The sequence below is a fragment of the Aulonocara stuartgranti genome, assembly GCF_965226115.1.
Source record: "Aulonocara stuartgranti genome assembly, chromosome: 7".
NCBI lineage: Eukaryota > Metazoa > Chordata > Actinopteri > Cichliformes > Cichlidae > Aulonocara > Aulonocara stuartgranti.
Genome location: NC_138945.1, coordinates 6684486 through 6699078, shown reverse-complemented (window position 1 = coordinate 6699078; position 14593 = coordinate 6684486). Strand labels below are relative to the sequence as shown.

The 14593-nt window shown below is 41.3% G+C and overlaps 1 protein-coding gene across 1 annotated transcript in view; it reads left to right on the top strand.

Annotated features, from left to right (window-relative positions):
- The window catches only part of hipk3a (homeodomain interacting protein kinase 3a), a 31596-nt gene extending 24527 nt beyond the window's left edge, over positions 1-7069 (top strand). The window contains exons 16-18 of the mRNA XM_082539069.1: positions 109-383; positions 1550-1698; positions 2792-7069. Of these exons, the coding sequence (XP_082395195.1) occupies positions 109-383; positions 1550-1698; positions 2792-3322 (955 nt within the window). The 3' untranslated portion in view covers positions 3323-7069. The remainder of the gene's footprint in view (positions 1-108; positions 384-1549; positions 1699-2791) is intronic.
- The last annotated feature ends 7524 nt before the right edge of the window (positions 7070-14593 follow it).

Sequence of the window (14593 nt, the reverse complement as noted above, 5' to 3'; positions counted from 1 at the left end):
TTCAGTAACTAAAAAAAAAGTTGCTCAACAGAAAAACACTGAAAACACTTTTAAGTAGCGGTTGCTTGAATCTTCTTTATGTTTGTTTGTCCCTCCCCTCCCGTTCAGCATGTCTGAGGATGATGGTCACGAGAGCGGCTGTGACACAGTGGAAGGCTCCCCCTCATCCGACACGTCGACTTCCCCTCGCGGCAACAGTTCCTATCGTTACCTTGACAACAGTAACCACAACAACCACCCGTCTTTGGCTGCCGTAGTAGCGCCACTACCTTCGCCTACTGTGCAGGGCAGGAGCCCACGTGGCATCAGGACAATGGTAGTTCCACCAATGAGAGTGCAGAATAACAACACTCAGGGGATAGAGGAGCGTGTCCAGAGAAACGGTCAGTGAAATCTGATTCTTCAATGCAAAGTTTGTCTATGTGTATAATTATAATCTGAGGTTGTTTTTGTTTTATTGTATCTTTTTGTTTGCTTTTTGTTACACGTACAGAGAGCTTTGCGCTGTTTTTGTTTTTCTTTAAAAAGTGTATAAAAGTGGAGTTTTTAAACAACCCACCTGAAATAGTGGTGGGGGTGGTCATGTTTTTGGCCCAGTTGTGTGGTCTGTCACCTGTGCTTTGGTGGTGTTTGCTTTACAGGTCATTTGGAAGCAGTAGGGGCTTACCGCCCCCTAGTGGGTCATAGAGGCTTTAACAGGTGATCAAGAGACAACAGCAGAAGACTTTCTTCTAGTCTAAGACCTCAAAAGATGCATCCATTGTAGGCAATGCTAACATTGCCTCTGTTATGGCTTTCCCTCCGTTTGAGTTGAAACGTTCCTCAAAAGTTTTTCTTCTTTAAATCTGCATAGTCTTCCATCAGTGATCCACATTGTATTACAGTAGTTTCTAAAGGTTTACATAAAGACAGGACAGGATACTCTGTTGGATCCTACGTACGGAGGGGGAAAGGAGGATGCATTTGGTTTGGTACTGGACCAGAGCTTGAGTTTTTGCCGTTGGTTCTTGCTGTGCAGCAAAAGTTATCCTAAGACACTGACATGAGATCAGTTTCTATACCCAGAATATAATTTGGTATTATAAATGTGTTAATTGTGCAGTGAGTTTAAAACTGATACAGATCAGAGTCTGAGGATCAACTTTGCTCAGATGCCATTTTCTGAGTGTCCATTTTCCCCTTTGCCTGATTTTATGGATTTTCTTATCTGTTTAATGGTTCTGTGTTGTATGTGAAGATTCCCAGCTGTTTACATATATTCAGGAGTAAGGCTTTTTTTAATTTATTTTTTTGTTTGTTTTTTAACATTTTGAGTCATGACAGGTTAAAATATGTCATGTTAACTTAAATTAGTAATGGTCACATTTTGAGATGCCAAAAGTTTCATGTTCTTTAAACAGAGTAAACCTACTGTCACTCTGGTGTGCATTCTTGTTTGAAGTCATTGTGGTTGTTGCTGTTACTTTTTAGTCACACAGACTAAACCTGGAGTCTATTTTTGGTTTTGTATATGCTTTTGTTTGAATAATGTGTCTTCTGTCTCTTCCAGTCTTAGAGTCCTGGTCCCGGTCCAAAGGGCGATGCAGCTTCGTAGGACAACAGAGCACTCCCTCCTCCATCCCCCTCCTCCCATCTGCCCCCCTGCTGTCCCGACAGCAAAAGGTGACTGGGCAGCAGCACCCTCTGGGCTTTGGACAGGTCAGTTTGTGTCCTTTCTCTTGTTAATATATAGGCCGTTAACAGGTTTGAACTAAGGTTTGCTTCTACTTAGAGGAGATCATTCCAGGAGGACTCTGTGTTTCCCACACTCTGTATGTGGTACTGTGTGTTTGTCTATGAGGCTGTCTGTAACAACAGTGAACAGCTGGAAGGGAAAACCAGGGATCAGGACTAACTTGTAAGAAGCCAGTGAACTTTCAAAGTAATAGTGAGGCAGATTTTAATCGACTACTAAGTCAATTGTAAATTTCATTTTTCTTCCCGATTGGAATTGAGTGCATGTTACAAAGTTAAACAACCCACCCCAAGGATTAATGGCATATACTGATTCTGATATTGTCAGCTTGTGCAGTCAGCTGTATGTTTATACTCAAGAATCTGTCTTTTATGCTGCCACTGTTTACCAGGAAACTGCTGTTTCTGAGTGGCGGTAACATAATCTGCATCTCTGAAGCTTGCGCGCGTGTGTGTGTGTGTGTGTGTGTGGTCACGTACTGGCAAAAACTTGAAAGTTTCTGCTTTCAGCCAAGAAATGGTTCACAGCATAGATTACATGGAAAGACAATGTGCAGTTTATACACTTTGTCTGCGATGGATTACTTACAGAGGTGCTGAAAGTTTTTGTTTCCCTTTTCTGAGCTCTTCTAATCTCTGTTCATGAAATGACTTAACCAGTGGCTTAGGACCAGCAAAAAAAACTTGTTGAGCCAGTTGACTGGCTGCTGGTGCGTTCAGACCAGTAATGGTTTCCAACATGTCCAGATATCACCCAGAGTTCACCTGTGAATCAAAAAGCTAAATCAGTAATCTCTAATATTGTTTTTTGTTGCTGCCAGTTGAAAGTAAAACAAGAGTTTGTTGTTGTTGTTTTTTTTTAGTGGAGTGGAAAACTCAGCAGCGTTAGGCTGTGTATCTATGAGCTCATGTTCACAGCAACAGACACGAGTAATGTCAGTGTTCTGGTCTTACTCTGAGAGAGAAGAGCATGCGCATATATCAGAGGTCTCAGACTGCTCCTGTGTGAGTTGCGCCTGGTGTTAAATGAGTCTTCTTTGTCTGTCCTCTCCCTCAGGTGCAGCCGTACGCTTCAAACCAGAGCAGCAAAGAATGGAACGGCAACTATGGGCCTCTGCGGCCGCACGCCTACATTCCCCCTACTGTCCACACGCACACCTTCAGCCCCACACACACCTCAGCCGCCCCCCACACTCTGCTGTCCTACCCTCCCAGCGGCCCACTCACCACCGCCCACCATCCCCACCCCATCCTGCCTTCTCGCCCACCTCCTCCCCCTCTCCTCCAGCATGGCTACGGTCTTTCCCACCCCCAAGGAGGCGCTATAGTTCACCAGGTGACCCTGAGCATCAGCGCCCACCCTCACCACCCTGGACACCCCGCTCCCCACCCTCACAGGCTCCTCCCTTCCCCAACCATCCACCCGCACCACCAGCCTGGATACGCCGCCCACCCCCACCAGTTCAAGCCTCCCTTCCCTCCTCCACCGCCCCCTCCTCACCCTTACATGGCCTCCCCAGCCGCCTACACAGGCTTCCCTCTGAGCCCCACCAAGCTCAGCCACCACCCCCAGTTCTCTTATATCTGAGGAGCAGGGCGGGGCCACAGCAGTACCTTCTGGTCAGGAAGGGCCACGGGAAGTGGACAGGGGCATCAACCTGGGCCGGGAGAGCTAGCAGCAGAGCACAAAATGGACGCATGTAATGATGAAGATGAGCAAGAAGAAGATGGGAAGATGGAAAACAACGTATCATAGCGGACAGAGTAAGAAAAAAAGTAACAATGCCGAAGATGACGTTAAAGTTCGGAGGACAAAGAAATTCCCAGCCTGTAATCCCGATTCATTGATTATGTTTTGATTGTCGGAGCATCTTGAGCTCTGAAAGACTCTCCGTGAAATCGACTAACAGAAGTAATAATAGATTAGAACCGCAAAGCTTTAAAGAGAGCGCAACGGGAGTGAATGAATTCATATGACAATAAGGAAATTTTAATTAAGAATGTGTCCTTTGCATGTTACCTCCCATCAGTGGTTGTTTTTCAGAGAGTATGATCTAATTCACGGCTGGAAATCAGTAGTTGTTGCTGTCAGGCGGCCCAGCCTCTCTCCCCCTTTATCCTTATTGCCTTGTAGCATGTACAAGCCGGTCAGATTGTGTTTGTTAAGCCATCCCAGTGTGTATCGACGACCGCTGATAGCCCCCCACCCCCTCTTTGTTTCGGGCAGACTGTACTGCTGCCCTCTCTTAGTGCCTTAAAACGAGTGTCTCTGACGTTACTTCAGGAGCTTATACAGTAGATTGTACATTTAAATAGTCTTGCAGCACTTAACCTACAGAGTTTAAATAAGATGGGCTTATTGGATACATATGAGGTTAATCCTTGTTTTCATGTTATAATATTGGCAAACGTTGGACTTGGGTGTGCTTTCTAAGTCAGAGTATGGATTTCTTTTAGCTAGAGGCTGCACACATAGGGCTTTGACTGAATGAGCTTTTTATGTACATAAAGAGTGATTTGATATTTTGATAATCGTTTTCTATTCACTATAATACTTAATTCACAACAGTATTGTCACTGTTTACTGTAACTGCAATACAATCTAGATAGACTCTGGGTTGCTGTGTTTTTATTATTTGGCATTTAGGCTAGACTTGCATTAATGCATTTTACGTTCTAGATTTTGGGAGTGGCATAGACTTTAAAAAAACATGAATTTTTATGTTTTTACTTTAAACTGCTTTTCAGTGTTTGAAATAACCTATCAACTTACAGTATCAGTGCTGGGCTATCGAGTATTAGAGTTATAATCGTTTGAAATTATTCATGTGAGGCAAACCTTTTTTTTTTTTTTTTTTTTTTTTTTTTTGGTCCATGTATTGAAGCCTGTTGTCAGTTTTGATACATTCCTTCAGGGTGGATGCATAGCCTTGATTTGTGTGTTTCTAGTGTTTTTCGACTTTCTTTTCCCCCCACCGTGTAGTAGAGCTGTGTCTTTACCCGTCATATCAGCTGGTATTTTACTCCAATCAGCACCAAAGACAGTTTGTTTTTAATAATTACTGAAGCATGGTCGACGATATTTCTCTCTTTTTCACTTCCAGCATACTTGTTGCGGTTGTCAACATTGGAATATATTGTGAGATCTCTATTTTGAGTGTTTTGGTTGAGGTTTTATTATTATTATTATTATTTTCTGAGCTGTGTTTGGCAAATTGTTTTTTGGAATGTATTAGATAATAAGCTGCTATGTACTGATTATCTGCCACTTCGTAGCTGTGAATTTCGAGGATTAATCTCATTCTAGCCTGCATTCTCGTTCCTATATTGTAGTTCTGACAGCTAGATACAATAGAAGTGGGGTTTATTTTGATCCTAGAGTATATTGAATGCTACTCTATATGATAGTGCCTCTGTATATTGGCTTTGTTGTTTTGAAGTGATTGTAAACTGCTGTAATGGAAGTTATGAGTTTTCCTTTTCTCTCCCCCCCCCCTTTTTTTTTTTTTTTTTTTTTTTTAATTCAGTGCTTTTTGGTGTGTGTGTGTGTGTGTGTGTGTGTGTGTGTGTGTGTGTGTTTTGTGCGTATGTATTTAGCATCAGTATTTCAAACGTAGGCTGGATTCACTCTTTGATTCTGTGTGCTGTTGACGTATTATCGTTTTCTTCTTATTTGCGTTATCGGACTGTATTCGCAATTCTTCGTACTGTACAACTAGTGCCTTTCTTCATACAAGTGGCTGAGAGATGATGTCTCGCATCAATATCAAAGCAGTCACGCGTTAAGATTAGTTTTCTTTCTAACGGGATCAGATCCTGTTTTCACAAAAAAAGAAGAAGAAAAAAATCCAAAGTTTGTTTGTTAGACCGACATGACGTCTAAAAACAATCCCTCTTTTCACAGAATCCTAAGAAGGTTCAAGTCAGGGAATGTTTCATCGTGCTCACCGTACTTGTGCAGTACTCCAGAACATAGGGCCTGAACATACACAAATGCAAAGCTTTACTCTCAAACAGTGAATGTATTTGTGGAACTCGACATCTGTTTGTGGTTTTCAAATGTTGTTGCGTTTCTGTTGGCTGCACAGCTTCTTTTTTTTTTTTTCTTGCTTTTTTTTGTGATTGGGATGTTGATATGCAGCTATTACCATAGGCAGACATCATGTGTTTCAGTCAGGGGCTCCTTCAAAAGGCTTTATCTATCAATTAATATTCAAAGGTTTAGCTCCAAAGTTATCCCACCCTGATCTGCTTATTGTATTACATCATATGGGTTTTTGCTATGTTGCTTAATTAATGGGTGTATCCTGTTTGGTTTTTTTGTCTACTATTCTACCGCGTTGATGAATTTTAAGTGATGCGCGATGGTGCGCAGTTTGGCTTGGAGTGCAACTGCACCGTAACATGTACTCCACTCCAAGGAAAATCAGTTTTTAAATCCTGCGGCGTGCAGCCCCTGTGTGTATTCTTTGTCAGCCACGCACAGGTGATGAGATGTACCAAATTCAGCAACATCGCACGCCACAACCCCCCCCTCTCCATTTGAGGTTAACAATCTCAAAGGCACTAGAGGGGTTGCACAGCCCAGGATCCAAAAGCACTCGGTGCTCAGCATCCTCGAGCAGGCCTGAGGACTGCTCGGACACCAATAAAACACAAGGGGAAAGCTGAAATTTCTGTGACAGAGTTCCTCCTATAGGCATTGTAACTAACGAGTCCCTCTTATAAAAAAACAAAACCAAAAAAGCAATAATCCAAAAATGGCTCCACTCTTAACACTAAAATTTGGACCCCCAGGCCTGCCGTTATTGGCGCTATATCAAAGCTACCAAACATCCTCTCAATGTCTCATATGGAGTGAAAAATAAGCAGTGTGAACACATTAATTTTTGTATGGCACCTATGAAATTATCGGGTAAACATTTGTTGTACTTGGACACAATTATGTAGACATGCTTGCTAAATTGAATCTGTTACTGTTCTAAATGTGTAGATTTGTGTGGCTTTGATTTTTCATTTTGGTTTTATTTTTTATCTTAAATGCTACACTTGTGTGACATGTAGCAACTGCACTGTGCAATATACATCAATTTGAGGACTGGGGAAATGATAATTGTTTGGTTGTAATTATGTGTGTCTTACCAGTTTGCAGTCGTTTTCCTGCCCCTCGCCCCTCCTCTAGTTCTCAGTGAGTTTCAGTGTGACCAAGCCGTATATACTTTGTCACAAAAAGCGGGTTCCTTCTTGGTGACTCTTATTGGTGAGTGTCAAATTATGAAATGGTGGTGTACCATGTCAAGATTCACTTGGAATTAAAAAAAGATCTTTTGCTTCAGTCTGTGTCTGCCTCTGATTGTACACTGATGATTCGTGAAAGTTTATTTAAAGGGATTAAAACACGAAATGTGTTTGTTGGGATCATATTAAAGTGGACCCATTGTGTTCATTTCTAGTTCCATATTTTTATCCCTGAACTGTACTACAAAGGCTTGGCCTGACTGACAATATTCCTCATTTCTCCTATACTGGCCTTTGTGCTCCCTCTTGGCTCATCCAGTGTCTGAAATCAGTGCAGAGCAATACTGCAGCATTGATCCAATACCAATTCAACACAGGGCCAGTATTTCCAGTGCTGATTCTGATACTTTACACCGATTATGTAGGGGAGAGCAGTGTGTTGTGATTTATCAGATCATCATTAGTTTGCAAATTCTGAACACATTTGATTAAATCACAGATTTTCATGTATCTTAAAAATGGGTATTTTGGAGACAGGGATGCAAATGGGGCAGACCCAGGACACGCTGGAGAGATTATATCTCTCGGCTGGCCTGTGAACGTCTTGGTGTTCCCGCAGACAAGCTGGAGGAGGTGCCTGGGGATAGGGAGGCCTGGGCTTCTCTGCTTAGACCTCTCCCCCGCGACCCAGCTCTGGATAAGTGGAAGAAGATGGATAGTTGGACTGTAAATGTGCCTCTCTCTAGTGAAAGTAATCAAAGTACTGATCCTCCCACACTTGTATCAATCTGATACAATGCCAATGTTGGTATTGATGCTATCAATATTTGTCTTGATCCGCCCACCTCCTTCTGAAACAAAGTGCCTAACACTACATTTAACCCTGCTGTTTCTCTGTTGTACGCATTTTTAGTAGAGATACTGACCTAAATTACTGGATCGGATATCGGAGAAAAATAAAAAATGTAATCCGATCCATTAAATATCACGAAAGCACCTCACAAAACTTGCAACACGCCGTAACTCGCCTCAGAACGTTAGCACGTCGGAGCAGTATGCATCACGTGATAGAGCGGCTGTGGCATGCGGGACCTGTGGTCTGGATAGCATGTGGAGCTTCGCTAGCAACCTGGCATTTCATCTCCGACAAGGTTATCCCCGAGAGAAGTAAAGCAAGTGTGTAAGTCCATCTCTGAATGTAAAGCATTCCTGCGTTAAGCTTAACAAGCGACTGCCTCTCGCTCTCCGGCTGCTACTTCAATCGTGAAACTGCTTAATGATCAGCTGATCGGCTTTTCTGTCGCGAGTCCGTCTTTGTTTTTGGCCCACTTTGCACCAGAAAGAGGAAACCAGCGGCTGAACAACAGCAGCACGTTTAAGCTTGATAAGCTGTTGTTAGAATTTATTTAATATTACTTTCTACTCGAGGATCTTTTTCTACGTAGCTGACGCTGGTAACTGTGCAGGGGCGGATCTAGCAAAGTTTAGCCAGGGGGGCCGATAGGGCATGAACAGGGAAAAGGGGGCACAAAGACATACTTTTCTTTCTTATTCTCATTTAAAATGTCGAGCTTTTAATAAATAATTATTTGACACCCAAAGTTTTAATTTGATGTAAAATGAATAGAAGTCAATTACTGTATATAGTGACTACTAAGTCTAATATATACACCCTAGTAAGCTATAGTACTTTTTCCTTTGGGAAGGTACCATCTGTGCAGTCTGCAATTTTGTTGAAGAAAGATGTTGAATCTATCTAATATTTCTTGAAAAATAATTGATTTCTGTGCATTTTTTTCACACTTCATCAAATTAAGGTTGATTACGTCGATTAAGCATCATGAGGTGGAGCGTGAGGGGTGGTTCCCTATTTTTTATTTTTTTATTTTTGTTGTTGCTGGGAGTTGGAACCCTATTAGTTAGGTTTCTTAATATTTACGCTAAGTACTCTTTAAAATACCAGAATAGTGAGGATGGTGTAGGTTTAAGTTTATTAGATTGATCAGTATTGCTGAACTATGAAATATTTTTTTTGTATACAGGTATAACAGAATAGCTTTAGTGTAGTTGTTGTTTTAAACTTGAGTATGAACTTGCAGACTTGCAAAATGCAGCAAGATATTTTAAAAAACAGTTTTGTTGATTAAAAAACACTATATCGGATTCATATCGGTATCGGCAGATATCCAAATTTATGATATCGGTATCGGTATCGGACATAAAAAAGTGGTATCGTGCCATCTCTAATTTTTAGTAAGGCATAATTAACAAAAAGGCTTGAGAGATGAAAGGATGCCAAGCTTATATCAGGCCAAAGTCACATGCATTGTTTCTTAAATTCTGAAATTAAGTGGTCATCCAATAAAGATCTGGCACTTCATATGTATGCTCATGATACTGTAATTTTTACACAAGCCAAAACTGCTGATGATGCAGCCCATCAGCTTTCATTGGCATTGCATGATTTACAAAAATGGTGACTCATGCCTTAAGGTAAAAAAAGACCATATCATTGTTTTTTAGTAAACCTGCTGCCTGTTGCAAAGCTATGTATTCCTCACTGAAGAGTCCTTTTTTTTTTTTTCACAGGCATGGAATAAAAATGTTCTGCAACTCAATACAAGTCAAGTCAAAGAGTTAAAGGAAGGTAATGTTACAGCCTACCTTTGGCCTTTTCGGGGGGCTTCGGCTTGGACTTTGGGCAGGTGCAGTGACTGCAGGCCCAGGAATTGCACCATATACGCATGGGAACCATTGTCTGCTATAGATTATATCAGACAGATACTTTCTTTCGTTATTGAAAGTCTGATCATTCTACTTAGGGTGCTGATCCAGAAACTGGTGCTTTCAAGATTAAAATAAAAAGAATAGCACCTGAACCTCTTGCTTTAAAGAACATTACAGGTGATCACGCGCGGTGAGTTACAGCCAATAAGGAGTCACGCAGTTTTTGTGTGCATGTCTGTGCACGTGGTCATTTATTATAGCTTTGTTTTGTCTTCACAGAGTGGTTTTATCATTCATTCAGCCCACCACCCACTCTTTTTATTCATTTATTTATTTTAGCTTTTTAAAATGCTGATGGAAACACAACATTTGGCAGGTTCCCACAACTACTTTTACTTTGAAAGAAGGCCCGGAAGTTTTATTTTTTGCCTGCAGTAGTCCACAAGTCACATCGCTGCTTGGTGCCAGAATAATTATGATGATGCACTAACCAAAAATGAAACTCAATGCTTCACAGTCCAGTTGCCTCCATATGAAAACAGCCCTTTAAGGTTAAACATTCAAATCTCAGACACGGATTCCCTGTCAGAATAAATGTTTCAAGCTTTCTGTTAACCTGTCACCAAATTTACATTTTGAACATTTGATTTGATTGTTCAGGTTTAGCCAGCAAAATCTATAGATTTTGCATCTCTATCATAGATAACATGGCTGAAAGTCAAGATCTTTGGTCCTGAAAAATGTTCCCCAAGTGACTCCTGAAAAACAGCAGCACAGAGAAACTTTCAGCACCTTTAGCAGCAGTAAGTTGAAGCAGTGGTTTTTTGTATGATTTCATTACTGTTTCACATCACTGTGGAGGAATTTCGGCCCACTCTTCTTTACAGTGTTTCTTCAGTTTATTGAAGTTTGGGTGTATTTGTTTATGCACATCTCTCTCTTACGGTTGCACCAAAGGATTTCCATCAAGTTGAACCAGTGGCAGATGACAAACCAACCGACACACCTGAGTCACTCACTTTCTTAAATGCACTCAGTCTCACTGGCTCTGTTTATTACTAATCACTGTGTAACTGCTGTAAATTGACAGTAACTGCCATGTCCTTATAAATGTTTATTGGATTAACCACACGTATACAGACTGTATATGACTACCAACTCTCTCCAGCCATGTTGATGTATTACCCATATACATCAGACACAATCAGACTATGCTTACAGGATGTGATGTTACATGTTATTATTTGATGTTATTGGAATCATCATGAATGGGTGGTGATTTCTATAACTTTGTGTATATAATTTGGCATTTCTTACTGATGTAGGCCAAAACTAAATAGATAGTACCATTTCATTTATTTTAAAGGTTTATTTGCAAGACACAAAAACAGACAAAACAGAAAGTTCCAAATGTATTGTGCATGAATTCAAACGTGGCGCTAGAGCCAAGTGCAGATGTGCGTCACAAGTTAATCTGGCTGTAGGCTATGGCACATGGCCACAGGTGGAGCTAGATGACTCGACTCCATTTGAATGCACACAAAGTAAACTGCACGCTTTAGTTGTGCAGCGAAAACGCTGAAATTGGAGTAATAAAACGTAAGAGGGGAACGATAACGAAGACAAGACTCTCCCGATCGTTTACTCTTGCTGCCCCGTGAGCACCATCGGCGTGGTGTTAATTGTTTGCCGTTTTCGCGATCGCCTCCTGCATGACAATATCACCAGGTAAACTCGCGACATTTTTAAACATTTTATTGTTCAAGAGCAACAAGACTGACGGAGTGTTCCCTCTAAGCTGCGCACGTGCGCAATTGCGCACTGCTGGCACGATCTCTGCGCACAGAAAATCTGCGTTGCGCACAAAAAAAATCTAACCTGAATTGAAATTAAAATGAATATGTTAACAATTCTGTTTTGCAGTGTTAGTCGGTAAGTGACTGGCTGCTCCCTTATGGGATTAGCACGATGCCTCCTTATCCCATAGTCTGGCCAATAATGCGATTCACATTAGTATATATTCAGCTAATCAACGTGGTTTACAGGCTATGACAGGCAGCGTCCTTATGTGCCGACACCGGTGTTTTAGCTAGCAAAGCGGCGTGGCTGATGTGGAGTGAAGCCACGTTAATGACAACGTGTACAACCACTGGAGATGTGAGCAGGACAGACGGAAAAAGTGTGGACTTTATATCAGTTTTAAATTTTGTGTTGATAGGCCACGTAAAACCAGAGTTATGATAAAAAAAATATACGCAATGTTTGGTTTTCTTCCTGAATACTATCGTTGTTTATATTTACTGCGGGAAGAAACGGTAAAAACGGCGTTTTATAAGGAAAACGCTTGAAAGCCTGTGAGCAAAAACAACACCAAAAACCCCCCACCCTTTCCTATTGGTGGAAAAATGTACCATGTGGACCAAACAAAAAAATGAAATGGCAATATGGAATTTAGTTGTTTATGAAGGGGGGAAGTTTTAGGAGTGACAGCGGTGTTTTGAGATGTGAGAGATTTGCGATGTTTAGCGCACATCTTGTGTAGTTAGTTTGTAGTGTAGTCAATAGTTTTGTTGTGTGTTTCAGAATAATGAGGCGACGTTCCCTCGTGTCTGAGCGAACACACAAACTCCCTGAGCAATCCCTTGGACCACTGTGAGCAACAGCAGACGTGTGCAATGTGGTCACGCCAGCATCGAATCCATCCAAGTTACATGGTTTATTAAAATAATCAAATTACAGCATTTACATTTATGTTAGACTACTTTTAATTAACTGCTTTACCCCACTTCGAATGAAAATGTTAAAAAAAAATCTAGTCATTGACCTGTGTAGTATGCTAACACTATTGGAAGTAAAAATAACTTGAACTCCAATTTTGAAAACACAACTTTCTTTCTTTTTAAAAAAAGCTCTGTCTTGTATTATGAGTCTGTGGTCTGGGAGAGAGTTCTGTATCTCTCTGTCTGCAAAATACAGTATATAATGACCAATGCTGGGCAATTAATTATATAGTTACTTGTCAAAGGAGCTTGCAAAGAAAAGCGTCTGGATGTAGAGGTCTGAGCATTCCTCTACATTGGAGAGACCAAACAGCCACTTCACAAGCGCATGGCACAACACAGAAGAGCCACCTCCACAGGACAAGACGCAGCAGTCCATCTGCATCTTAAGGATAAAGGACACTCTTTCGAGGATGCCAATGTTCACATTTTGGACAGAGAGGACAGATGGTTTGAAAGAGGAGTGAAAGAAGCCATCTATGTCCACTGTGAGCGACCATCTTTGAACAGAGGCGGAGGTTTACGACACCAACTCTCTGCCATCTATAATCCAGTTTTGAGATCCCTTCCCAGACGCCTTAACGCCCACTCACATCCTGGGCCATCTGACCTCAGGAATTCGCATGATAAGGTGGGGCCAGGTTTCACAATGAACACACCCGAAACTCTGGCTGATTGGGACCCACACCCAGTTTCACACCTTGGCTCAGGCGATTAGAGGATCATCAGGGGGTCCTTTTGTCCCTCTGTGGGGGGTCACTCCCACTAGGTTTATATTTGGGACTCTCCACCATTTGACCTTAGAACTGAAGAAGCTTCTCGGATGAGAGGTGAAACGTCTTCAAGCAACTTAAAGAAGTCCAGACGCTTTTCTTTGCAAGCTCCTTTGACTACGATGACCTGGATGACTGAGAACCTTCACAGACATATATAGTTACTTCTTTAAAAAAGTAACTCAGTTTAGCAAACAACAAATTTTTTTGCAGCTTTCTTTTAATGCAGCCAAGGCGTTTTTAAATAAACATTTAAACTATTTACAGAACAATCAGCTGTTCTGCATCAAATTTGATGCCACACAAATTATTCGTGCCACTCCAAAAAAAAATTTCTGTCCACTATGAGATAAAGGAGAACAACAGCCTGGTACCTGCAGGCCTGACAACAGGGGCCCGTTCTTCGTACCTCGCTAAGTAAGTTAGCTGGATTTGATTGTTGACGATTTCGCGTGATCTTGGATCGTTCGGTTCCCCGAAGCTCATCCGGGACTTGCTGTCATAGCAACAGAGCCGTAAGCGTAAACCTGCTCGGGAGCAGGTTTACTTTATGTAAACAGGATTAGATCGCGGCCACGCAGGTATGTCCGCTTCATTTATACGAAAGCAACAGCGATAAATAAATAACATCAATGTAACTGAAGATAATGCAGCACTTGATCCTTTTATTGATGTCACACAGATACATACAGGTCATTTCCTAAAAAAGGGAAATGTACTATTAACATCCTATTACATGTATGTGATTATTACAGATGTAATTCATATTTCAGAGTAGTAATTGTAAATTACTTCGTGTAATCAAGATGAGAGACCACGGCTATAAAAGCCAAGGTGGATTTGGGAAGTCTGTCGCAGCCATGTCCTGTCCGTTTACGCGAGCAACCCATTGCGGAAGGTGCAAGATTGATAAGGAGAGTCCTCAGAATTCAGCATATATTGCGGGACAGACAGGATCCTTTAGCTCAGCGCGACAGTGTGCTCATTGAGAGATATCGATTTTCCCGTGAGGGAATTATTTACTTAACCAACTTGTTGACGAGGGGGTGCAGGACCACCACCTGTCTTTTTTTCCTCTGCCCTTTTCTTGGTTGCTGTTATAAACAAACAAACAGATTATTTCAGGGTCTCTTTCCAAGAGACTAAAAGCAATATAAGTGATAAATATTACCATTCTGTAGAATATTCTTATATTTCACTTTTACTTATTCCCATGTTCTAGTGGGTCCTGTTGTGGCTCTAATGTGAAAGGGGATATAATATAACATATTATAATATAATATGATGTAATATAATATTGGATAATATAGTGTGATATGATAAATCTACCCTACCGCCTAC